The 25,054-nt window shown below is 39.4% G+C and overlaps 1 protein-coding gene across 1 annotated transcript; it reads right to left on the bottom strand.

Annotated features, from left to right (window-relative positions):
* Window positions 1–640: 640 nt before the first annotated feature.
* On the bottom strand, window positions 641–23,626 carry exoc3 (exocyst complex component 3). Its single transcript, XM_008433535.3, has 16 exons — window positions 23,472–23,626; window positions 22,888–23,046; window positions 16,628–16,847; window positions 16,370–16,542; window positions 14,867–15,079; window positions 14,101–14,279; window positions 13,804–13,920; window positions 9,558–9,675; window positions 8,045–8,170; window positions 5,277–5,377; window positions 5,076–5,186; window positions 3,358–3,499; window positions 2,993–3,115; window positions 2,681–2,842; window positions 1,196–1,317; window positions 641–1,059 (listed from the first exon to the last, which is right to left on the bottom strand). Exons 2-16 carry the CDS (start codon window positions 23,029–23,031, stop codon window positions 858–860), a joined length of 2,253 nt encoding a protein of 750 aa, XP_008431757.1. The 5' UTR covers window positions 23,032–23,046; window positions 23,472–23,626; the 3' UTR covers window positions 641–857.
* Between the last annotated feature and the right edge of the window lie 1,428 nt (window positions 23,627–25,054).

Here is a 25,054-nt window from a genome sequence, read left to right as displayed (position 1 = left end):
AACTTCCTGTTGTTCATCCTGTCCTTTGCTTTTCCAGCTGAAGATCCTGCTTCAACATTCTGTTTCCAATGTGCCCACTATTTTTTCATTTGATTTTTTTACAGAACATGTCCAAACTATCTCCACACAGCCCTGACCTTCAGGACTAACAGCATGAGAGACGACGTTGAACCCATTAGGTAAAATGGAGGTTAATTTTGCTTTGCATTGTCCGTACCTGATCACATTATAACGTGATTCAATTCTGTATTGAGTGAATACGGGTCTTCATTACTCAGACTGTTGTTGCTGAAAGGTGTTTTGAAATCTCCTACATGCCACAAAGGTCTCTGCATGGTCCTGCTTGGACAACATTCTAATGTCCCATTGGGATAGATGACATTCTTCTGAAATGGGAAGGAAAAAAAAAAAAAAAAAAAAAAAAAAAATGGAGACACCGACTAAAGTGGTCAACAAAAACAATGATTAAAATAACTGAATATTAGAAATTGAAACAAATGAAAGAATTAAATAAGAATTAGGAAATACAAACAAGGTCAAAAACCAAAGAGGTTTGTAGGAGATCCGTCATTCCTGAGTTTATCTTCGCTAAGAATTTAGAGAAAACGACATAACGCGACAAATTAGCAGGAACAGGGAGCCTGTTATAAGGATTTATTAAATAAGGACAATCCAGTTTATTAATAAACATTTATTGTTTTTTTTTAAAAGGAAGCATGGGATGAGTTTGATAATAAAGCAAAACACAAAGTAACAGGAGAAGCTGACGAGGCTGAATCATCAATCACACTGGATTTAGAAAAATAGGTTTCTTTGTGCTGCTGTGATTCAACGTGGTGGTGTCAGGCCGTCTGGCTTTATTTGAGCAGCTTTGCGGTTGCCATGGAGGTCATAGAGGTCATGGTTGTAGTGATGGTGGGCACAGTAATGTCTTTGAATATGGGCTGTGTGGTACCAGAGTAGGACACTTTGTTCTCACTGAGGGTCCCGATGATCATCTGCCTCATTTCTCTGCTGGCGTCCCCGCGGACGGTCAGCAGTGCCTGGATGTGATCCTCCCTGCAGACACAAAATGGTTCCATTCAGATGGTTCTCATCAATTGTTTTAAACAGCGGTATCTATACGCTATATATATAGTGCAGCTCTAAACATTGCAGACAGGAAACAGAAAGAATATGTATGTGCTGTGCCCACCGGATATCAGGGTATTTGGAGACCAGAGTGGTGACTTCCAGGAAGAGCAGAGTGGGGTCAGTCAGCTTGAAGACTTCAGCGATGGCAGTGATGGAGCCACAGAGCCGGTCTGTGTCCTCACCCTGCAGGTAGAGAGCCTGTTTAATGCTTCCAGCAGAGAACCCTCCTCAGCCACGGTTAGTGTGTGAACAGCCTGGTAACAATCTGCTTTATAGAAAACATGTTTCTGGACGGACGGATGGACACACAATCAATAATCAAAAGTAATCTTAAAATTGCATTGAGGTTTACAAAAAACCCAAGGCTCACTCACTGCATGTGAAACAATAATGGGAGAAAGGAGAGTCATTTTCATATCAGGACATAAAAATAGAAATCTATCATGAAATCCAAGGTGGAACATTGCAAACTTCACAAGTCATCTCGTTGGAGGCAATATGGAGAACTGGAGGGTATATATTTTAGACTAGTCCTTCAATAATAATGCTTATGGAAAAGAAGTGTCCAATGTTTAAGGAGCGTTTTTTCAAACCGACGTTCTAATCCGACATTCTGCTGTTCTGGGAAAAAGTAACACACAAGGAACAATCCTTGTTTCAGATGCTTCCATCCTTAGAGCAGCTGTCAGGAAAGCCATTACCTATTCTATTATAGTATATATAGTAGAATGATGGAGTACCGTAGTACTCTATCATTACTCAGTATGTTTTTTTTTTATTTATTTTTCACTGTTGTGATTTTTTTCTTATTTTACTTTATTGTATTTTACATTTCAAATGCTGTAATCTTTCTCAGGGAAGGAACATTTTAACTGTTGTTTCATTTATGCACAGTACCACTTTGTTTCTGGACAGGTCACCAGTCCGTCGCAGGGCAACACACAGACAGACGGGACAAATATTCATGCACACGCACACACACGCACGCACACACACACGCGCACACACACAGGCACACGCACACACACGCACACACACAGGCACACACACACACACGCACACACACACGCACACAGGCACACACACACACAGGCACACACACACACACACCAGTATTTTGTACCAGTATTACTGTGAATGATATGATATGGCCCAGACTTGTATGTAAACTTGGCTTCTTTGAGAATCAAATAAAACTGAAAAAAGTCATTATAAGAAAATGGTTTGAGCAAAAAATAACCACAAGAAACATTGAAATAGTCCATGATATCTCCAAAAGAGCAAAAATCACTTTCTACAGCAGAATGCAATAGCATGTATGTTTGGAAAGATGGAAAGGAAGGACTGAGAACAGAAAACATAAGAGCAGATTGGGTCTAAAAGAGTTGCACTTTAATTCAAAGTGCTCTTACTGGAGGCACATTCCAGTGTTCATTTGATTTTTCTTTCATTTTTGCCCACCCCTTGTTTTTCTCAGTTTTGTATATGTATATAAGAACATTCTTAAAGTAAAGAATTTAAACAAATCCTGGAGCAGTGAACTCACCGCTGCCAGTTTCTTGAAGAGGAACTTAACCTGTTCAGCTTCTTTGATCATCCTCTCTGCTCCCTCTTTCCTCTCATCAGCATTTTTAAAGGTGATTCGTTTCTGCATCACTGCTTTCAGGTACTCCACCACCACCCTGCGCAGGGCCTCGTTGGTCATGTCCTACACACAGCACATCCAGCAGGTCAGGGGTCAAAGTACTCACAGAGCTTCTTAACAGGGAACTTGCATGGTTGGGTTATATCTGACTCATCCAATGCAAACATTTCATTTAGCACTACAGAAGACTTTCCGTGTGCAGCCTCGCCATACCTGATTGAAAGGTTTCTTGACCTTGTTGAAGTCATTGAAGTAGTCCTCCACCGTCACACAGATGGTATCCACAGCATGAGAACCTGCCAGCCACTTCCGGGTCAACAGCTCATTCAGGTGACTCTGGTTAACGCAAAACCATAATCAAAGAAGTCAGATGAACTGGAAGCATTGGGATGGGAGCAGAACAAAGAAGTCAGAGGGTGTCCAACAGCAGCAGTTGTGTGAGGGAAAGGGATAGTTGGGAGAGGTGACAGAGAAACAGAGTTGTTTCTCTGTATGAAGCTTCATTAGATCCCCCACCCCTTAATGAATAGCTTAGTTGCACAGTCAGACTGGTTCAGTTTGATGCCAGTAAGTCTTACTTCAAGGTCTAAGAAGACTTCATCCAGCAGAAACTGACAGCCTTCCTTCACAACCTCACCGAGGGTCCTCTCAATTGCAGCATCACTATCGAAGGGATCCAAAGATTGAGAGTACTTCCTCTTCAGACTGTTGATGGACTCCCTGAGGAACCCAGATGAAAACAATCACTGACCCTGAAAGCCACAAGTATTCATAACCATCAAGGTTAAAGTATGAAGTTGTGTGTGAACTTGAGCACACACCACTTGGCAACTTGCGAACCATTGGTGGGTTGGCAATTTAAACAGGGGAAAAAAAAAAAAAAATAGTATTGAGTTTGAACTCCTGTCCAGGGAAGCAGTGGCCGTCTAGCATACAGGTCAATGCACATATATGGGGTGGCTTGAGGCTGTCATAATTTAACAAAAAAAGTCTAATAAAAATAATAATTCATATATAGATCACAAAGACCCATTGCTTGATTTTATTGACCGACATTGGACGTGGCTAATGAAATCCCTCAGTCCTTCTTGGCCTGCCCCTTCCGTCTCCGGAGTTATAAGTTGCATCATTTCAGCTAACTGGAGTTGGAGAGAACTGAGCAGATACATGGTGGAGTCAGAAAAACTGCGACAACAAAAGCTAAAAGCGCAAGCATGAAAATGTGTCAAATTAACATGTATACCACACAAACTTTGACTGCTGGAGGAGATTCAGGAGCGGAGAAGGAGGGGAAATTAGCAATTCAGAGAATTCATCATCACCAGACCATGACGAGAGAAAAGTAACCAGCAACAGATTGAGGAAATGGTCAGATTAGCTGTTAACTGCCCGGTAAGGCAGTTAACAGCCTTCTGTATGCTGGAATTGCCTATTCCCCCTCCTTCTCCGAGGTGTCCAGATTTTCATGAAGAGGGAGCATTTTATGCAGGGGGGAGGGCAGGTGAGAGTAAGTATGGGTGGGGGAAACCTACATGTAAAGTAGCAGGCAGTCAGAAAAACACGGATATAACACAGGAATGATGATGGCCTGTGGAATCAACAATGATCATGTTTTGGCGTTTATGACAATCAGCCAAAAAAGGAAAAAAAATAGAACTGTTAGAAAACAGCTTTAAAATATTAAAACAACATCTTCACTGAATACTGCCTGGGGAAGTTGTAGTCAATGTGGAAATGCAAGACTTATTTTTAAGCTCTTAGTCAAGAACTTTGATTAAAAGCTCCTGATTTTACAAGGATGTATGGTCTCACTATTGGCATAATTATGTTCTTGTATAAACACTATATTACATAAAACAGTGAAAATACATCTCTTGCAAAGTTTCTTTGACTTTCACTTCAAGATGGAAACTGTGACCAACTGTACATGTGATCCAACTGGTGGAGTTTGTGATCAAGGACATATTACACACAAAATGGGAAAACAGTGTCTGGTGAAACGCTTGATTGGCTGGTAAGAAAATGTTCTCCACCAGCCACAGCAGCTGGTGGAGAAAAAAAGATTAATTTCCATCTCCGACTGTGAAACCCCCCCCCCCAAAAAACAAAAACAAACAAAAAAAAAAGCCCCACCATGTGACCATGTCTGGATTTGTCTTTGCTTGGAATCAATCATGGTAATCTACAATAAGACTCAAAACACAGGACTGCCAAACAGGGAGAGACTTGAACTGCTGGACTAACTTTACATAATGTCAGAGTAACTAAGAGTTTGATCTTTAAGCTGAAGTCTTACTTGAATGTCTGACAGTTGTTGACGATGGCAATCATATACTGTATGTAACACTGAGGCAGCTGTCTGTCCCGCAGGTGTTCCTCTTTATAGGCTACCACCTCCTCCCGATACCTGCATGGAACGCACATTAGCTCAATATAAATACTGCAGAAATATTTTGATGAGGTTCAATTACGGTGTTTGAGTATTTGAAGGGAATACCTCATAAGGAAAGAATTCATCTGTTTCAGACAGAGTTTCAGAACCTGCTCCTTGAAGTCCCCATCTATCTGGGCAGCAACTTGCAGATTCTGCTCAAACATCTGGTGAAGATTTAAAGACAGACATATAACCACCAAAAATGTGACACACTTGTGTGTGCGTGTGTATGCATGGTTGCTTTGTCCTGTGTTTGATTCCATGTTGCCCTGTGGTGGACTGGTGACTAGTCCAGGTGTACCCTGCCAAATGACTGCGGGAGCCAGAAACCTCTAAACAACTGCCCTGTCATGTTGGCCCCAATTATCTAACCCCCATCACGCTGAGGTGCCATGCCAGAAGGCTGGGCCATGTTATAGGATTCACAATAACACCAGTCAAAAAATATAGATAAAAACTTGTTTGGGAAAATAAACTTTTATTTTGATATCGAAATTTTATGGTGGAACTATGTCACCCCATCATCCATGCAGTGATATTCAAGTTATAAAGGTGAAGGCAGACATGGCTGAAGAGCCATAAGAACAAGGGAGAAGGTGGTCAACTGGTTTACAGTCTGGAGTGGACTGCATTTCTCAGAATTTTACTTGCGATAAGGTAAGAATATGGACCCCTTGCACCGTGACGTCACACGTGCAAGATCCCGCCCCCATCGTCCTGCTGGAGGGCAAAAACGTAGGCAGTAGCCTCTGTAGTGTTTTGGCCACTGCAACTCCCATACCTGCAATTACCTTGTAACAAAGAGCCCAGCTCTGCGTCGGCTCGCCTCTCCTCTCAACACTGAAAAAAAAGACCCAATCAGCTACGTTGAAAAACTTTCTAAAACAGACGTCTTCCCAAAAAATAAATAAATAACTTGAAGCTTGGTGCAAGGTTCAGGGCCACTGAGATGTATGACAGGACAAATATTTCCTGACTGTTTTGTCTGGAAGCGCAAAGATGTGAGGCTACTCAGAAACTTTGAGAACAAGCTAACTCTCTACAGCTAGTCAGGTCTGCTAAAACATTTGAATAACTCAATGGAAGCTGGAGTTGAAGGTGCTCATTGCTCCATGTCCCAAACTAGCTATTGCTTTAGAAAAAATATGAAACAGCACGCTCATTGCTGTTAAAGCAATGCAAACGAATCTACGGCAAGGATGGAAGGATGAGTATGAAAGCTAAAAATCAAAGCACTGACAGTCATTACTTCATTGGAGATGTCTGTGGCAGATGGACAAAATGAAAATGAACAAACCTCCTGATCATTAGGAAGTGTGCGCAAGCTTTTGTATGCAGGGTTTTTATGTGACATAAAATTGGTCGTTGAGCAGTTTTAAAAGTAAAATAAACAAGATTCTTAGTTTTGCACATACCGTTTATGTTCCTTAAAAAAAATTTAAAATAACATCAGGGGGAAACACTTAACATCCTGTAAAACTAATGTTCTGTTGAACCACAACTGTGTAATTGGTGTATTTAAATATTTCCATTTGGTAGCTGATTTCAGACTGTTTTTGTTTTAGCCAAATTAGTCATCCGTTTTATATTTTTGTTGATGCATTAAAAACATTGTAATATTTAGTATGTATATAAACACTTTAAAAAGTGTTTATATACAAACACTTTTTGTATATAGTGTTTGTATAACTTTTAAAAAGTCACTTTTTAAAGTAGTGACTTTAAAAAGGAAAGCAGAAAATGTGGAATATTGTCTGTGATATCATTTTTTCCCAGTAAGACCCACCTGTACCATGACAGACGTTGGAAGTGAGGAACCGGAGTACTCAACAGAGTGACTCCGATTGCCTCCAGAGTATTTTTTGCCATTACTTGGCTTCTACTTGCGTTCAAGTCAAGCTAGTTTGTCTGTGGAAATGGCACACCTGGTCAGAGTTCATAGGCAGTTGTGTTTACGAATCTTGGAAGTAGCTGGCTTAGAAGCAGAACATCCCTTATCACTGCTGAGGTTTTTGTTGATTTGATCAAATTACCAAATTTGCTTGAAAAAATGTCGCATAAATTATACCAATATATCATTAAGTGTTTCCCCTTGCACAGGAGAAGGCTTGAAAGCATACAAAAGTCTAGATGCTAACCAGTTATTTTGTACACAGTAGGCTACATGATGCAATATTTGATTACATCTTACTAATCTTACTTATGACCGTTAATCTTCTTATCTGTAAAAATCAATCAATCAAATTTTATTTGTATAGCACATTTCAGCAGCATAGCATTTCAAGGTGCTTTACAAAAGTGTTCACTGCAAACACAGAGTTCTTATGACTGACTTTTCTCATGAAAAGGTTTATGATAAAATTATATTTGGTTTACATCCTTGTCTGTTTGGGCAGCCGGCCACACAGCAGCCTATGACCATTTTTGCAGAGAATTCAACAAAAAGCTGTCTGTCTTTTGACCAGGTTTACAGGAGACAATGCGTGTATACGTTGTTTTGACATTATGGCAGAGTGGTCCCGTTTTGAAGAACGGGAGGTCACGTGCAAAGAGTCAATACAATAGACCCTTTGAATAGGTGATAAAAATATTGACCTTTTTTCATAGATGTACTTCATACAACCTCATGCACTAACATAAGCAACAGGGCAGTCAGTTGAAGAGCAGCTTCTTAGAATCATGTTCTCTAGATGTTTTCCCAAACTGGAGCAACATTTAGAGTCTATACAGAAAAATTCATCCGCTATGGACAACAAAATAAATCCACTGTAAATGAAATCAGGAACGGTATCAGAAGTTCTCCTCCAATGCCATGACAAACTATGTGTCACCTGAAAGACGATGGCAGGCAGCGTGGTCTGGTAGTATCCATCTTGGTCTGCCTCAGGCTCCGTTTCTTTCAACCAGTCTTTCTTATCCGTTTCCAGGGCCTTTCGCAGCCAACCTGTTATATTAGACTGGAGAGACACACATAATCAAAGAAATTTGGACACACTTATTAAAATAGAAAACTAGTGTAACAACCACTGCTCATCTTAGAGATGTGGGATATAAGGAGGCAGCAGCAGGTGTCAACACCGTCAGTCAGAGCTTTAAATTCACTTATCATGGTATCATGGATGTCTTGTTTTGTTGTTTTAAGGATGGATTTGAACAGTTCTCTTTCCCCATGAGGTAAAGATTTCTCTACGATGAGCTTCAAAAGATTTTAACTCCATGTTTAAGTTTAATTTTTAGGCAACAATGCACACACTTAAATTGATATAATAGTAAAAAAAATGGGCTAAAATATGTACACTAAGGTTTCATACTGGTGAAAGGTCCAACAGCAGCTCACAGTGGTTTTCTATGTAAAGTTGACAGGAAATGTAAAATCATTACTGGGTAATTATGTTACTGGAAGATATTGCTGACAATACTTAAAACCCACAACTATACAATCTTAAAAATAAACAAGAAAAATACAATTAAATGTAAATTATTTGCACAGCTTTTAAATCCAAATTAAGTCAGCAGTTAGTGAATCTAACAGCACAGTGTAAAGTAGATCACATTTAGAACCGGCCCAGGCCATAAATGAACTACACAGCTGCTCAAGGCCTCCCAGGCCTTTCAGCCCCCCAAAAATGCTAACATTTTAACATTTATTTATTGAGAATTTCAATGCTGTTAAAACTGATTTAATGGTTTCAGCATAGATAAATTAAAAGATTTTAAATTGTTTAACATTTAAATGTAAAATTTTAAAGGAGATGGCAAGTTTACTTTGTAAAAGTTCAAAGAACAATCTTCATAGTTAATTTTGTTACCATAGCAACAATCTGATGCTAAGAGTTTAATATTTGAATTTGAGCTCTGTTCATAAATACATTTTAGTAAACTACAATTATCACTAATTGCTTTTTAGGCCGGCCAATTAAACTAGGCCCTTCTCCCAGATTTCACTAAATCCAAGTTGAAATGCTGTGAGAGGTGCTAATGTTCTTGGCAGCAAGAGGGAGCCCTAAATCAAATTCTGCTCAAGGTCTCATATAACCTTGGACCATTATCCCACGATGAGCTAAATCTGCTGCACTGCGCATCTCTGCTAGATACAGAAGGACAAATGGAGAGATTTAATTTTGTGGCCGTTAACCTTGCAGCAGGGAAGGTGTATTAAGATTATTCTTAATAATCCCTAGTCCGAACACATAAACCCAAAATAAAGTTGTCTTTACTTTGAGAAGTTTTTTTTCCATTTGAAAAGCTCAGTTTTTGGCTCCAAATGATCAGTTTCCCTGTTAACTGGAATTGCGAACCCAGCAGAATGTCTGTTAGTGTGACAGGTGTGTGTGTGATGCTTACAGTAAACGTCTTCACATATTTGCTAAGCAGGTCATCCACTACTTCCTGTGGCAGCAGCGGTTCAAGCTGATTGATGTCAAACTCTGAACACAGATCTGAATGCCCCATCATTTCCACACTGCATAGCAAGAAGACATCCATAGTGTAAAATGATAAATACACATAAGTAAACATAAAATGATACATGTGCATGTGTGATTATAATTTATAAATTGCTACAACAAAGCAGGGACTAGAAATGATAAGCAGAATATGGATTTGTGTTGCAAGTTTAAATGGGTTTGATTTTCTTTCTATTATTTTTTATTAGGAGCAAGTGTTACAGTCTCTTCTGTGTACAATTCAATTTAAACCTCACAGATTGAGTTTCAGACTAACATTTGCTAATCCAGGTACCCCTACCGCCTCTTTCTTTTTTTTTTTTGCAATAAAAGAACAAATGTAACACGCGAGTGGGGGCTTGATCCCATTCTTCCTGTGTTTGGAGGAAACACAACCAAGTGTGTAAGTTTGCCAGAATCAAAATAGGGATACTTTATATAACATGACGGTAATTTCATGTGACAGACATTTAATCCACGGGGATCACTGGTTTTACATAGTTTGTCCATTTTGAACAAATCCTGAAAAATGATTCCTTTCAACCTTCAACAGAATAACTTCTCTAGAATGTAAATGTCCAGTACAATTTTGAACCAGTCAACTGTAGGTGCTTTAGGTTTTAACCATTTTCTAGTGATTGTCTTTTTGCTTGCTGCCAGTATTAACAGTTTTTGATCTTTCAGAGAGCAGTTATCAAATGGAATATCTCCTAAGTACAGGGCTTCACATTTACAGGGAATTCTCTCAGTAAAAGTGTTTATAAGTGATCACATAACTACTCCCACAATAGTTTAATCACCCCAGAACAACCCCAGAAAATATGACAATGATTTGCCCCAATTGTTCCACAAAGTCTCCAACAGGTGTCTCCACTGCCCTGTTGTTTTTTCTGAGTTGGGGTTACAAAATATCAAACAGTGTTTTTCCAACAGAATTATCTCCATGGCCATACAGTGTAATTTGTCGAACATTTTCCAGCCTTCAGATGAGAAGATTACATTTTATTCTTTCACCCACATATAGTATGGAAACAAGTTTCATGCATGAACCTGATTTCAACAAAGACAAAAAAAAAACATTAAAAATAAAAATCTTGTTATGGCTGTTTCCTATTTTTCTTGTGTATTTTGATTAAAATAAGCCCCAACCTGCAAATATCTGAAGTAGTCATCCTTTTCCAACACATTAGATACATTTCTCAAAATTCTGAAATGTCCTCTTTTGGAAAACTAAACTGTTAATCCTTTGGGAATCCATTCGTTAAATATCCCATCAGTCTTATTTGGTTTAAATGCGGAATCAATGGCACACTGAGTATTTTCATCTTATCCAATTTATAAATTCTAACTATCATTCTCTAAGAGTCCTGCACTGTGTGTAGCATTGACTCATGTGGTATCATCAGCCCCTCTTGTAAATCTTTATCCATCATCACTGAGGTATTCCTTCCACTGTTGTGCCTTCTAAATTTGGGTTTAATCCAACATTAAAATCCCCACCACAGGAAACTAATTTCCTTGTCATCCTAAATTAAGAGATCATGATAAAAAAAGAAGTAAATTAGAAAATGACACAGCAATTGGAGGAGAGAATAGAAACAAACTATGAGATTTTAAAATCTCTTAGCGAATAAAGAAACACTGAATATTTTGTTGATGTAAGGTTGAGGGTGCATTACAGTTCGCTAATCAAAAGCATTACAAGTCAGGAAATGGGGCTAGCAGGCTATTAGTATTTCAGTTGCACAAGAAACATTCAGATGGCACAGCCAAAAAGATTATAAATCTCTTTACAAAAAAAACCTACTACAATACACTTTACGACTCAGAGGAGGCAGACAACAAAATAGAGAGGATTAAGAATATTGGTAATTAGATTACCAATATTTACTGAAAAAGATGCCAAGGCAAAGAGATTCAATCACAAAAAAAAGAAATCGAGGAGGTCATAAAAATTTAAGGAACCAAAAAGTGCCAGGAGTAGATGGTTTCAATGGTGAATTTTCAAAGATGAGGTCATGCCCCTCTTACAAAGAGTATTTAATTATGCCCTCAAAAAATAATGACCCCCTGACGTCTTGGTCAGAAACAATAATATCCAATACTCAAAAAAGCAAAGATCCCATAAATTGTTCGTCTGACAGACCAATAAGTTTGCTCTGTTGCAATGTAAAAAGTTTGACTACAACATTGGCAAATCGGATTCATTCATTGAGAAGGTATTTGATGGGGTGGATTTGATGGGGTACTTCAAGCATGCTGGGGAAAATATGTTTTCATACAGATTTTATTAATTGGATTAGTGTGCTATATTCTGGACCCACGTAAAAGGACCGGGTGAATGAATACTCTTCAAATAACTTTGGTTTAAAAAAAAAGGAACGTTCCGCTTCTGGGTTGTTGACGCTAAGTGTTAGCGGCATAATGTCCAATTTTCAAGTTCGGCCCTGGGGATTTTATTGAGTGATGATAATGCCCGGGTTTTCACCGTTTTTGGGGGACCAATAAACATCCTTACAATGAATGGTGCGATGCCTGGAGTACGGCAGCCTTTCTCCTCTGGGAGCTGCTGGTTGAAAGCAAACGGCTGGAAGAGCACTAAGGAGTATTTATGCAGGTGAGCGGATAGACTGAACACGGCAGGCAGCTGAGTAGTTGATGCTTATTGTGCAAGTGTAGCTTTACAGACAAACCACACATTAAATTTCATATCATCCCGGTCTGAACAAACGGGTGGCGGCGCGCATCGTGGCGCTACATGGCTGGTAGACGAGTTTCTGAGTGTGACGAACGAAGGTGCCGTAAATATCCCGTATTGCCCCCCCTGTTCTTGCGTTCGTACCCTGGTCTACAGGTCGTCTTACCGGACTTAAGTTCAACTGTCCCCTGGTCTCTTCCCTCCCCTCCACCCCCATCTTACATTCGTTTGCTCGCCTGTCCCCCCCCCACCCCAAGCCCTCAACTCCAGGCAACATTTCCCGTATTCTCAAACTCAGAGTTTGACAGATATGGGTCAAGGTGAGAGTTCATTTATTAAACTGACTGAAGATGAATACATAAGCTGAAAGCTGGAGCATAGACATTTTTATACACGCATTTGTGAGCCTGCCTCTTTATTATTAATTTGAATAGAATTTCTGATTTTTGTATACATTTTCTTCAGGTTAACTTAGAAAGTGAGCTATTATTGTTACAGGTTAATTTTCTAAACTACAAAAAACCAATTGTTAGGGATGCTCAAATATGAAAAATTTGACCGATATTGATATCTGATAGTAACACTGGTGTTATGCCAGATTTACCAATATTTTATTTTATAAATTTTTTTATCCGATTACTTGATTAATCGTAAGAATAATCGATAGATTACTTGATTACTAAAATATTCGTTTGCAACAGCCCTATTTTGGACAAATATCAGGCCATAAAGTAAATAACTGAAGTCAGAGGATTTGATGTTGGTCGTCAAAGGGTCAACAGATTTAGATAAAGAGGTCACTTTTAATTGGTCCAAGAGAAGATTCAGATATATGTGTGTGGTAATTATACCACAAACCCTGCAACTATTTAACAAAAATTACAGTAGATTAATCACACAAAATCAGACTTGACTAGATAGGAGATTCTTCCTCTGTCCCTCCTGGGCAGAACAGAAACAGTGAGAATTAATTTACTCCTACAATTAATGTAAGGCACTCCCTATTTGGATACTGGCCTTTTGCAGCATCCTCTTGCGTTCACTTTTCTTATTTCCTCTTTGATAGTTGAAAGTTGATCTTTGTTTTCCTGGCAGAACCCCATCAGCTAACATTTCCAGGCTAGAAATTCTGTCCTTAGTTCCTACTAACTTAATGCTATGAGAAGTTGGATGTAGTTTTTCTGTCTATATCATTTTGTCCTCTTTTCTCTATTGTTATATTGTTGTTTGGGCTTCATTTCAGTCTTGCACCATTTAACTGCTTTTTGTAATGCAATATTACCAAACTTAATGGGAATAATTCTGCAATAATTTATCCAGTTCTCGAGGGCCTCCTTACCAACCTGCCATCTTTTCAGTGTCCGACCAGAACTTCAAAAGGGTTAGATTTTTTTTTAAACATGTATTGTGAGTGTTTTTAACCAAACGTGTTGAGTAACAAACTAACCTCTTATAAGTGTTGAGAACCCATGTCAGCAGTGACACAATTTCATTAGCTTCCAGATCCTCCAAGGCCAGCTCCTTCACACGAGTGGACACAGCACTGTGATAGAGGCTGAAAAATCTAGACCATAAAAACATACAGAAATTGAACAATATATTACCATTCAGAGTTATTTCATAAGTTGTTTGTGTTTAATTTAGATTTTCTGACTTAGAGCTTTAAAAAAATCCTGTTGCTTCTAAATTAAAATACTATACTGTGCATAGTGTTACAAAGAAGTGATCATTCCAAATGCATCACCTGTTGAAAGTGTTGTAGTGTGGGGGGAAGCACTGCACCATGAGATTTTTAACAACAATAAGGTCGTCCAGAACGTATTTCCTGGTTATTTCCAGCAGACGAACGAGCCACATTTTATCAGCCTCTCTGGTCACTGCCTGGGTGCCTTCGATGCGTGTGCTCACAGTACCCTCCAACACCTGATGAGGAGGAGAAGGTCAGACTGAGCAAAAAAGGATGGTGTATGCAAGGAAGAAAAAAAAAGAGGTGGAATAGCAAGACTAAGACTCATTTGATTTCCACCATTCAAAGTTTCACAAACTCGTACAGATTTTGACTTTGTATCAGTTAATGTGTTTGTAGTTGTAGAAGTTTAGATTCTAAGCAGAAACTACACCAGGTTTCTTGCATGCTCTGGTTCTCAACCACATTGAGACTGTGTAATCCTCATATTTGTGGCCATCAGTACAGGACTAGGATCATACATTGACAAACTGTGCTATCAGCTTATATATGGTAGGGGATCTCAACAACGGGAATAAAGGAGATGTTAAAGTGGCCCAAGAATGGACCTTGTGGATCTCCACAGTTGAGTTTTGTTTGTCCAGATTTATAATTACAGAATGTTCAAAAGTAATCCATGTCTGCCATAAAACACTGCATTCCAGTAAAGGACTTGGAAGTATTTGGACCTAAAGATGTTCTCTGAACCTACAGTTTCAGTAATATTCTTAACTTGAAGGCTTTGAGAAGTATTCATGAGTAAATCCATTTAAGCTCCTCTGACCTGAAACATCTTGTCCTTCCAGTGTTTGGGTCGCCCAGGTGGAATGAAGCCAGTCTGTTTCTTCCGGTCAACCATTCGCCGGTCAAGCTTCTCCTCTCGCTCAATAATACGGACCACAGACACCAACATGGTAGGGTCGCGACGAACGGTTACCATAGACCTCTGCAGTACCATCCACAACTGCTTAGCAAGTTCATCTGATAGTCTTTGTACCTTGGAGAAAAATTGAAAAACATTTATAGAGTTAACACTTTGTTTTTTATATCTGGGAATGTTAGAACCATCAGAACACCCAAACTAGTTTTATCAACAATGATGCAACAAACATTTTTTCTTCACATGGAGACAACAACAAAACTATTTGTACTGCTTAAGGGTTTTACCTAATGAAATCACACAAATCTCTAAATATTTCAAAGGAAATGACCACAATAAGAATTGACCACACTTATACTGCCTTCAAAAGAACAAAAACAACCCATCCACAAAGTTTGATTAGTATATTTGATTGATGGACAGAATTATAGACAAGATAACTGAAAAATTATCTTGTCTATAAGACAAGACAATTGTCTTGTCTTATAGACAAGACAATTGTCTTGTCAACAAAATTGTTATCCCTCCTGAGATTTAATGGTAATGTGGTCTCTCTGACACCTGACAACAGCCTCGCTCTGTAGTAGTTCTTCACTTGGATGGCACATGCCTCTTGCTGTGTTTGAGCCAATTCTTCCATGGCAAATCATTCCATCTCATCTAGGTTGCATGGTCTTTAAGCATCGTTGGGTCTCCAGTAATGATGGACTGAACAACAAGGCATATAAATACTGGTTTAAAAACAATTAATCCCAGAATGCACTGCATTAACCTACCGATAGTTTTAGGAGGAAGACGAGTTTTACTGCATGAATGTGTGACATGTTAACTAAAACCCATCTGCTGAAGGTCAGCTTCTTTTCACAATGGCTGCTGTATCGAAGAACATATGTTTTTTGGACCCATCAAGCAGACTGACCAAATGCATTCTGTGCTTAATGCAGAAAGTTATTGCACGCCTGCCTCAACATGCTCTACCTGCATCCAATTGAGTTCAGTTCAGATAGACACTGGAGGATCATTCAGGAACTCTCCCTATGCCCACAGACTGTACAGCTGCTGTCTTTGGCTTCTGTTCCGTTACACTTCCGAGATATTTCAGATTTTACAGAGTCTCAGTCCCTTTTTCATCTTTATTTTAACATCTAAAATATTTACCACATTGAATATGAACTGCATAAACTCTAGTGAGTGAAACATTGTTAAGACCTCAGCTCTGTTGGTATCACAACTTGATATCAAAGTTGTGAATCACTTCATGTGCATCCTTGACTACATGACATCTCACAGTGTGTATCGATCCTTCCTTACTATAAAGATTTGTGGAGGTTTGTATTGCTTTTGTGAGTGTAGCAGGATGCTTACTAAAGCTAGCAACACCTTATAATTGCACTCAGCTACACTTACGTCTTCAAAGTAGATAGAGATGAGGTTCATGTCACTGGTGTTCTTGCTGTCCATACGATACTGCTCATACATAAGGTCATCGCGAGAGCACTCCAGCTCCATCAGCTTCCTGTGAGCCTGCAGCAGCTCTCCCTGCTCAGTCAGCTGCTGGGTCTCCATCACTATCTCTGGAACTGAACCCAGAACAATAGAACAGCATACAGAACATTAAACAGATCCAAAACACTCATATTTTAGACATAATATGACAAAACCTACCAGAGAAAATGTTTTTCAGGTTTTCCACGGCAGCAGCTAGCTGACTGTGCTGAACAACGGCATCCTTCACATCTTTTAGGTTCTCAATAGTGTTGATGCTCTGCCTCCAGTCTTTGCTCACATTAGCCAGAGAGCTCTGGATATCTTTGACATCCAGCAGGGCGGTATGCAGCTGGGTCAATCCTGTGCGAACACCATCCAGCTGAGACTGGATTGCTGCCTGTACACCACCACAGAAAACCGAAAACACTAGTTATTGGAAGAGTTGAAGGGTGAGTCAAACCTGCCGAAACATGGCAGATTAAACCAATAAACACAAAACCACTTCAGTAGCGCTCAAGGATTTGGTGAGAAGTTCCTGTTATTCTCAAGCTTCCATCTGCAAACCTGTAAAGGAGGGGGGTATACTTAACAGAGACTCAGCAAGATCACTACCGTTAACATGTATACGAATACTGACAATAAAATTACTCATCAGGCTCAACAAAATGAGGAATAACATTGTTTTCCTTTTTTGTTGAGTAATAAACATCTGCCTCCAAACACAATAGGTTCTCCTAATGCTAATTCAGCCCTAATTCCATCCATTTTCTTACACCCTTGTCCCTCAGTGGGGTCAGGAGGGTCGCTGGTGCCCATCTCCAGCTAACGTTCCGGGCGAGAGGCGGGGTCACCCTGGACAGGTCACCAGTCTGTCGTAGGGCAACACAGAGACACACAGGACACACAACCATGCACACACACACTCACACCTAGGGACAATTTAGAGAGACTAATTAACCTGACAGTTTTTGGATTGTGGGAGGAAACCGGAGAACCTGGAGAAAACCCACCATGCACAGGGAGAACATGCAAACTCCATGCAGAAAGACCGGGGCCGGGAATCAAACCCAGAACCTTCTTGCTGCAAGGCAACAGCTTTACCAACTGCGCCACTGTTTTTGCCTCCATTTCAGTCAGAATTTTGCAAGAACTGCAGTCTTGTTACTGCTGTTTTGAAGGTTCTAGACAGCATAACTGAAGCTTTAATAAAAAAATAAAATGAAATAAAAAAAAACAATGCCAACTTTCCTTTTCCACTATTTTTTCAAAAGGTATTTGTTGTTTGTCACAATCTTTTATACAAATACTCCAAGAAAAGGTGGTTGGTGGCAACAGGTGGTTTGTTCTATGACTTTGTATTTTTGTGTTTTTATGTTGTAAAGCACAAGGCATTTCCCTTGTTGCTTAAATGTGCTATAAAAATAAAATTTTAGTTGGATTATGTTTTTTAGCACAGTCCTACTTGATTCTTTGCAAGAAATGAACAACGTAGTTTTCAAAGACATTGACAAAATAATATCTGATAATGTCTTAAAACTTAGACGTAAGAAAAGTTAGCTTAATCAGATCCAAGAAATTTAAAAAGTTGTCAAATATATCATTTTAAGATCTTCACATCATCACACTGGACATTTGCCAAAAAACGTCTCCACCCCCTGGTGTGTTCCTAATTTCTTAGTAATAAAAGTTTCCAAAGTTGTAATCCATCCATTTTCTTTCACCCTTGTCCCTTGGTGGGGTCAGGAGGGTTGCTGGTGTCCATCTCCAGCTAACGTTCCGGGCGAGAGGCGGGGTCACCCTGGACAGGTCGCCAGTGTGTCGCAGGGCAACACAGAGAAACACAGGACACACAACCATGCACACACACACACTCATACCTAGGGACAATTTGGAGAAACCAATTAACCTGACAGTCATGTTTTTGGACTGTGGGAGGAAACCGGAGTACACGGAGAAAACCCACGCATGCACAGGGAGAACATGCAAACTCCATGCAAAAAGACCGGGGCCGAGAATCGAACCCAGAACCTTCTTGCTGCAAGGCAAGAAACTGCTTGGTAGAGCAGTTTACTCTACCAACTGCACAGTAGTGCAATAATATAACATAACATTTCCAAATATAAGAATTAACTAAAAATGTAGCTTCCAAACTAGCACAGGTATATTTTAACTACTTAAAGAAAAAACTAAATTGATAGAATTTATTATTTACAAGAATTTAACATAAATTTACACATAACGTTAATCAAATGTCAGTTGTTTTTTCTCAACAAGCAGTTGAGTCGTTCAGGTGAGTACGCCCTCCCAAACCCTTAATTAGGGTGTTAAATATACTTTTTTATTGGTTCTAGTTTTTCTTTTTATTTATTTAATATCAAAGTAGGAAGCACATGTGCATTACATCAATGAAAGGAAAAAGAATTAAAAAAAGAAAATCACAGAACAAAAAAACAGTTTTGTGTTTTAAAGAATGAGTATTATTAACCATATGCGATTCTAATTTTAAATGTCATGTTTTTGTGACCTGTAAGCAGAGAAGAATCTTAAAGAACAGAAATAAAGGCTTTCAAACATCTATGTGTGTAATAATCTATAACAATGTGTTTCACTTAGGATCTAGAAACCTTGTTATCCCTGTTTCAACAGTGCATAACGTTATTAAAAAGTTGCTGAAATAAATTGACTTTTCAATAATATCCTAATTTAATTAATGGGTCCGTGCACTGAATGAAAAAACCTAAAAAAGAAAAACAGAGTTGTTGTTTCTTGTTTACTTTAAAAAAACTAAGATTTTTTAAGAGGGTAGTATTACAGTCCTGCTTACCATTATTGACACCCATGAAGTTTAAGTACGTATTATGGAATATTTACTTAAGGAAATTCATCAAGTATTGCATCATCCCTCGTCACCTCAGGTTCCCGCTTATACTCCTTAACCATCAGCCTTCTTACCAACACCCTACTATTGCCCTTATCTACCTCAACTGTACCATGCCTGTTATTGTTAACCCACAAGATCTCACTTCAGCACAGCTACTTTTAGTTAATTATCCTTCTCCTTCCCTTTTCACCATCTCTTGACCTTGGCCTCGGCACTCACTTTTAGAGGGAAGACATCTCAAATCTACATCGCAAAATGCTCATCCAAGCTCATCACAATTCACAGCACAATGCCTTTTGCTGGGGTCTGAGAACCAAAGAACTTTAATTCATCTATGTCAACAAAACATTTTAGTCGTCGTTTTTCTGTGTGAATCTCTGGTTGAAATGAAGCCTAGGCATAAATTCAAAGTGGAAGACTGTTCAGTCTCAACTGTGTCACCCAATCACCATGTCACGTTCATCCGCTGCAGCCTATCGGCATTGGACCACACCCTGTCATAGCCAGTCATTGTTCAGGAATCCGTTTATAAGGACCTTCATCAACGGCACCATCTGCTTTCCAGCCGTGCTCTACACATCTCCACCCCTTCACCACCTCTATGCTGACGGCTCCTTCAGACTTCCATCTTTTTTCCGACCTCCACTACCAGTGTACGAGGGAAAAGGTCTCAAATAATCATCGCAAAATGTTCATCCAAGCTTATCGCAATTCACAGCACAATGTCTTCTGCCAGGTTCCGAGCGACAAAGAACCTCAATTCATTTATATGTCAATAAAACCTTTTAATCGCCGTTTTTCTCTGTGTGAATCTCAGGTTGAAATGAAGCCTGAAATTTCAACCTGAAATCCACTGAAAAAGTGGAATATAAATTCCACCCTCAACTGCGTCATCCAATCGCCACGACATTTTACTGCAGACAGCTTTTGCTTGATACAAAACAGCAAATTATAACACTTAAAAAGATTAACATTATGAGGAAAACAGACAGTGCTGTGGTGGCGCAGGGGTTAAGCACATTCCACATATGGAGGCCTCAGTCCTCGACGTGGCTGTCGCAGGTTCGATTCCCGGCCTGGCGACCTTTGCCTCATGTCTTCCCCTTCTCTCATTACCCACTTTCTTGTCAACTAACTATCAAATAAAGGCCACTAGAGCCGATAAAACAAAATAAATTTTAAAAAATCACTATTTTGTAACTATCCTGTAATGTACATGTTGTGGATGTAAAACAACTAAAATAAAAACATTTGATCGCAAAAAAATGAAGAAAACAGACAAATGTAATGTTTACCGTGTCAATGGTATTGGCACCCTTTGCTGCAAATCAGCATGGAAACCCAATTCGGCTCACGTACTGCAAATTACAAATAAGGATTTGCAACAGGATCACCTGTGATGAACTACCTTCAGGTTGGTGCGAATGGTGGAAAAAACACCACATCAAACATCTAAAGACCTGAAGACCAACCTGGAGCAATCTGGTGTAATTGTTTCAGCAAGTACCATACGCCGCACAATAAAGAAAGCAGAGTTTTATGGGTGGAGGCCAATAAGACCCCATTGCTGAAAACATAAAAAAGAATGATTGATCTTCACGGAAGAGAACCTGGACAAACCTCAAGCCTTTTGGGACAATGTTTTATGGACAGATGAAACAAACATGGAGCTTTTTGGTCATGCACACAAACGGTATGTTTACAGATGGCACAATGAAGCCTTTGAGGAGAATAGTCAAGCATGGTGGAGGATCCATAATGCTGTGGAGCTGGTTTGCTGCATCTGGTACTGGAGGTCTTGACCGTATCACAGGCATCATGAGATCAGAAGATTATCAAGAAATGAACCCTGTAAATGTTCAAGAGTATGAGCAAATTGCAAAGGAGGTGTGGGAGAAAACACCACCAGAGAAGAGCAAGAAGCTTATAGATGGAGATGATAAACGTTTGGAGGGTGTCATCGCTGCCAAAGAGTGTGCAACCAAATATTGAGGGGTGTCAATCTTAGTCCACATGCTGATTTTCTATTTTGTCCTCTGGACTTAAAATATCTACGTTGAAATAGCTTTGTGAAATTACTTTGGACCTCCAATTGAAAGATCTTGTTGATATAAATTTTGAACATTTCCATTTATTTCTGAAGATATTCACTCAGTTATGCAAAACATGAAAAGGTGCCAACAATGGTGAGTAGGACTGTCTGTATTGTATTGACTGTAACCATTTTCAAGGAATATAGTGCAATTTTATAGCACAGACTTTGGAATGGGACTCTGTCTCTTTAAGAAGCTCCTGGTCTTTCCACTACTCTCAGCACGTCATCACAAGGTTTCTTCATTACAGCATTCATAGGAGTGTTGGGCTTAATAGTACTTTGTATGATAAGCTCAGCAGATGCAGTTCCATCAGGTGTCTGCTAACTGCTGCTGGTGCTAGTCTGAAGGAACCGAGTGGGGGAAAACACAGGAGAGGGTTGATCTGTGAGGTGAAAGCTAAGCTGGAGACTGCAGTTCTGAGGAGAAGCTGTGTGGAAAAGCCAGCGCTTGGTGAGAGCAAACTGTTCAGGCACAGTGGAATGGTTGAGATGGGAGACTCAAAGATTTCTCAAGTAAGTAAGTAAAGTTTATCCGTAAAATGCTTTTTGCAGACATGAAATCAAAGCGCTGTACAATAAAAAAATCAATTTGAAACCATACAAAACATAAAACCAACATAAGAAACACTAAAATCAAGAGATAAAAACCTGGGAAAATACAAATGTTTTGAATTGCCTTTTAAAAACCTCCACAGAGTCAGAAAAACGGAGCTGCAAGGGCCAGCTGTTCCACAGCCTTGGGGCCACCAACTGGTCCGGTCCCCTTTAGTTTTTAACAGTGTTCGTGGAACAAGCAGGAGATTCAGACTTGAGAACAAAGACCACAAGCAGCAGAATACTTAGTTACAAACTGAAAGATAATCAGGAGTGGCCATGTAATGTCCAGTCTGTCGCAGGGCAACACAGAGACAGACAGGACACACAACCAAGCGCGTGCACACACAGGGACAATTTAGAGAGACCAGTTTACCTGACAGTCATGTTTTTGGACTGTGAAACAGAAAGGAACCCGGAGAGAACCCACCATGCACAGGGGAAACATGCAAACTCCATGCAGAAAGACCCCGGACCAGGAATCGAACCCAGAACCTTCTTGCTGCAAGGTAACAGTGCTACCAACTGCGCCTAATATTTTCTTTTTATCTGGCTGAGATCAGGACTGCAGGTCAGAAAAGCTTTTTTGGTAACAAGAAGCTCTCTGCAAACTGTTTCTGAGCTATATATATATATGTGTGTGTGTGTGTGTGTGTGTGTGTGTGTGCGTGTGCGTGTGTGTGAGAGATGTTTGGAGGTTACAAGCTAGAATGCTGTCAGTTTTGGCTCCATGTCCCTCAGCATCCACTGATGATGTTAGAAAGAGCCGGCTTGAGTGCTTGACTCGATATATGGTATATTAGAATATAGACTGTTCACACATTTCCAGTTCAGTTACAGTGCTGCTGGTTTGATTTGGTGAAGTACCTTAAGTCTGGCCTCCACAGAAGCCTTCTTCCGGGCTTCTCTCCTTCGGTACTGCTCCACTTTATCCAACTGATCGGACCTCTGCAGCATGCCGGCCACACGCTGCACTGCAGTCGCTACAGCCTCCCTGCTGGTCTCCTCCATGACGAATAGCTGGACCTACGGAGGGGGGGTTGTTGAAATCCCAATTTGGGAATTTTGTTTCTTCCAAGGGGATCGTTAACAGTTCAATCTACTGGTAGAAAAGTTCCTTAATCATTGCAGCTACTTCCACTGAGAACAGTCAGAAGACTCGGTCTATCTGGGGACTCTGGATCTGATCAGCTGACCACAGCTTTAATGGCGTCAGCAGGTTATTGCTACCAACACCAGCAGAACACTATACTGGAATGTAAGCGAAAGTGACGTAGATTCCCATAGAAAAATAAACAGCACAACTTGACTTTGTCAGAAAAACGTAACAAATCAACTGATAAATCAAGAAAGGCCATCTGAAGCTGCCATAGCATCGCTAAGCTAATTAGAGACACGACGTTCTTGGTGTTTCTAAGCATTTCTCTACTGGAACCAGGAAACATTCTTACCTCAGCAAGTTACAGAAGAAAATTGTTCTTTGTCTCTACAAACAAAACAACGTTTCACATATAAACTGTCTTTGTTGTATTGTTGCCTCCTCTTCCTCCTCTGCCAGCTTATAAACTTCTTCTTGTATTTATTGGCGGTTGGCAAACCACTTTAAAGGCGGATTGCCGCCACCTATTGGACTGGAGTGTGTAACTGAAGATTAAGCAAGAAAAGAAAAATAATTTTCTTTTGGTCAATCTGGTTTGTCTTGAAAATGTAAAGACTGATGGTTAGACACTGGTAATGTTTGTTTATCCTGCAAAGGTGACTAACAAATATAATCTCTTTCATCATTATACTTAGGAATTGTTGATTATCAATATAATCTGTAATTAAGACTTGCATGTCTAGTTCTTAATAGCGCATTTTTCTTTACTTTCCTGGTTATTCTAACTTATTTTTTAATGTTGTGAAGATAACTTGCAGTAGCCGGTATTCCAGATCTGACTTAGATATTGAGGTGCTGAATATGCATGTGTGTTACAACGCAAATCAGCCAATCACACCACAGCAATTAATGCATTTCGACATTAGTGTGAAAGTATTTTTGGTGCAAAATTACTTGTGCTGTGTGAAGCTGAAGAGAAAAATCTTATAGGAGTTTGTAATTGTATTTTTTAAGTCTTCCAGATAACAATAGTTGCATCTCTTCAAACTGTGTTTGGCAGCGCTCCCTGCTGTACAGGTATACGTACTAACAGTGATAGAGAAAGTTCTCAAACACTGTATATATGGAAAATTACAAATAAACAGACAAAATGTACTCTAGTAAAAGTAAATGTACCACTCAAGATTTTTACTTGAGTAAAAATAAGAACTTGTTTCTAAAAATGCTGCAGTATGTAACTTTTATAAAATGTGTTCTGGCCCAAAGATCCTCTTTTCATGTCTCCTCAACCCTTTCCTTTATCTGCTGTTACTGACATGTGTTCCTGGCTGGGATCCAAAGACTTGTACCTAAAAACACAAACTGATCTGAAGCTTATGTCCTTAAATTCTTCAATGAAATCCAGGCATAATGATTGAAAATAAATCTTGGTACCGAGAAATAAATTATGTCTGTAGGATAATTAATCAATATTAAATACTTTACGATGCAAGAATGACAATATAGACCTCAAGTAGCTGTAATGATTTGATATATGGCAAACTCCAGATTTGATCAGTATGCAGTTAAAATGCATCATATAAGATAAACCAATAAATGGACTTCATACTGAATTGTCAGTAGTATAGTGTACAGCAGATGTCCAAAGTGTGGCCTAGGGCAACTTACTTCACTCTAGACTGTTTTGCTGACCCCAACTGCATTCTGAGAGGTAGAACTATAACTCAGAAGTTTATTCAGGTGGAAACAAAATCCTTTTACAATATGGTAAAATGTATTTGCCTATTAATAACCACACCTTGGTTCTGTTTTTAATTAGATCACAACTAGGACTTTATTTGAAAACAAAAATTGTACTCAAATGTTTATGAACTGTGTTGCTAAAAATATAATTTTCCAAGCCAAGAACAGAGCTGTCAACCTCTAAATATCCAT

This window comes from Poecilia reticulata, chromosome 17 (assembly GCF_904066995.2).
Source record: "Poecilia reticulata chromosome 17, P_reticulata-male-v2, whole genome shotgun sequence".
In the NCBI taxonomy this organism is placed as follows: Eukaryota; Metazoa; Chordata; class Actinopteri; order Cyprinodontiformes; family Poeciliidae; genus Poecilia; species Poecilia reticulata.
This window is presented reverse-complemented; position numbering and strand designations above follow the sequence as displayed.

Excerpts from the sequence above, each read along its gene's own strand:
- exoc3 (XM_008433535.3), bottom strand. The coding sequence starts at position 23,031 with ATGGAGGAGACCAGCAGGGAGGCTGTAGCGACTGCAGTGCAGCGTGTG. Across the intron at positions 15,080-16,369 it reads TCTCTATCTACTTTGAAGAC|GTACAAAGACTATCAGATGA; the intron begins GTAAGTGTAGCT and ends TTTTTCTCCAAG. Across the intron at positions 13,921-14,100 it reads CACTACAACACTTTCAACAG|ATTTTTCAGCCTCTATCACA; the intron begins GTGATGCATTTG and ends TTTATGGTCTAG.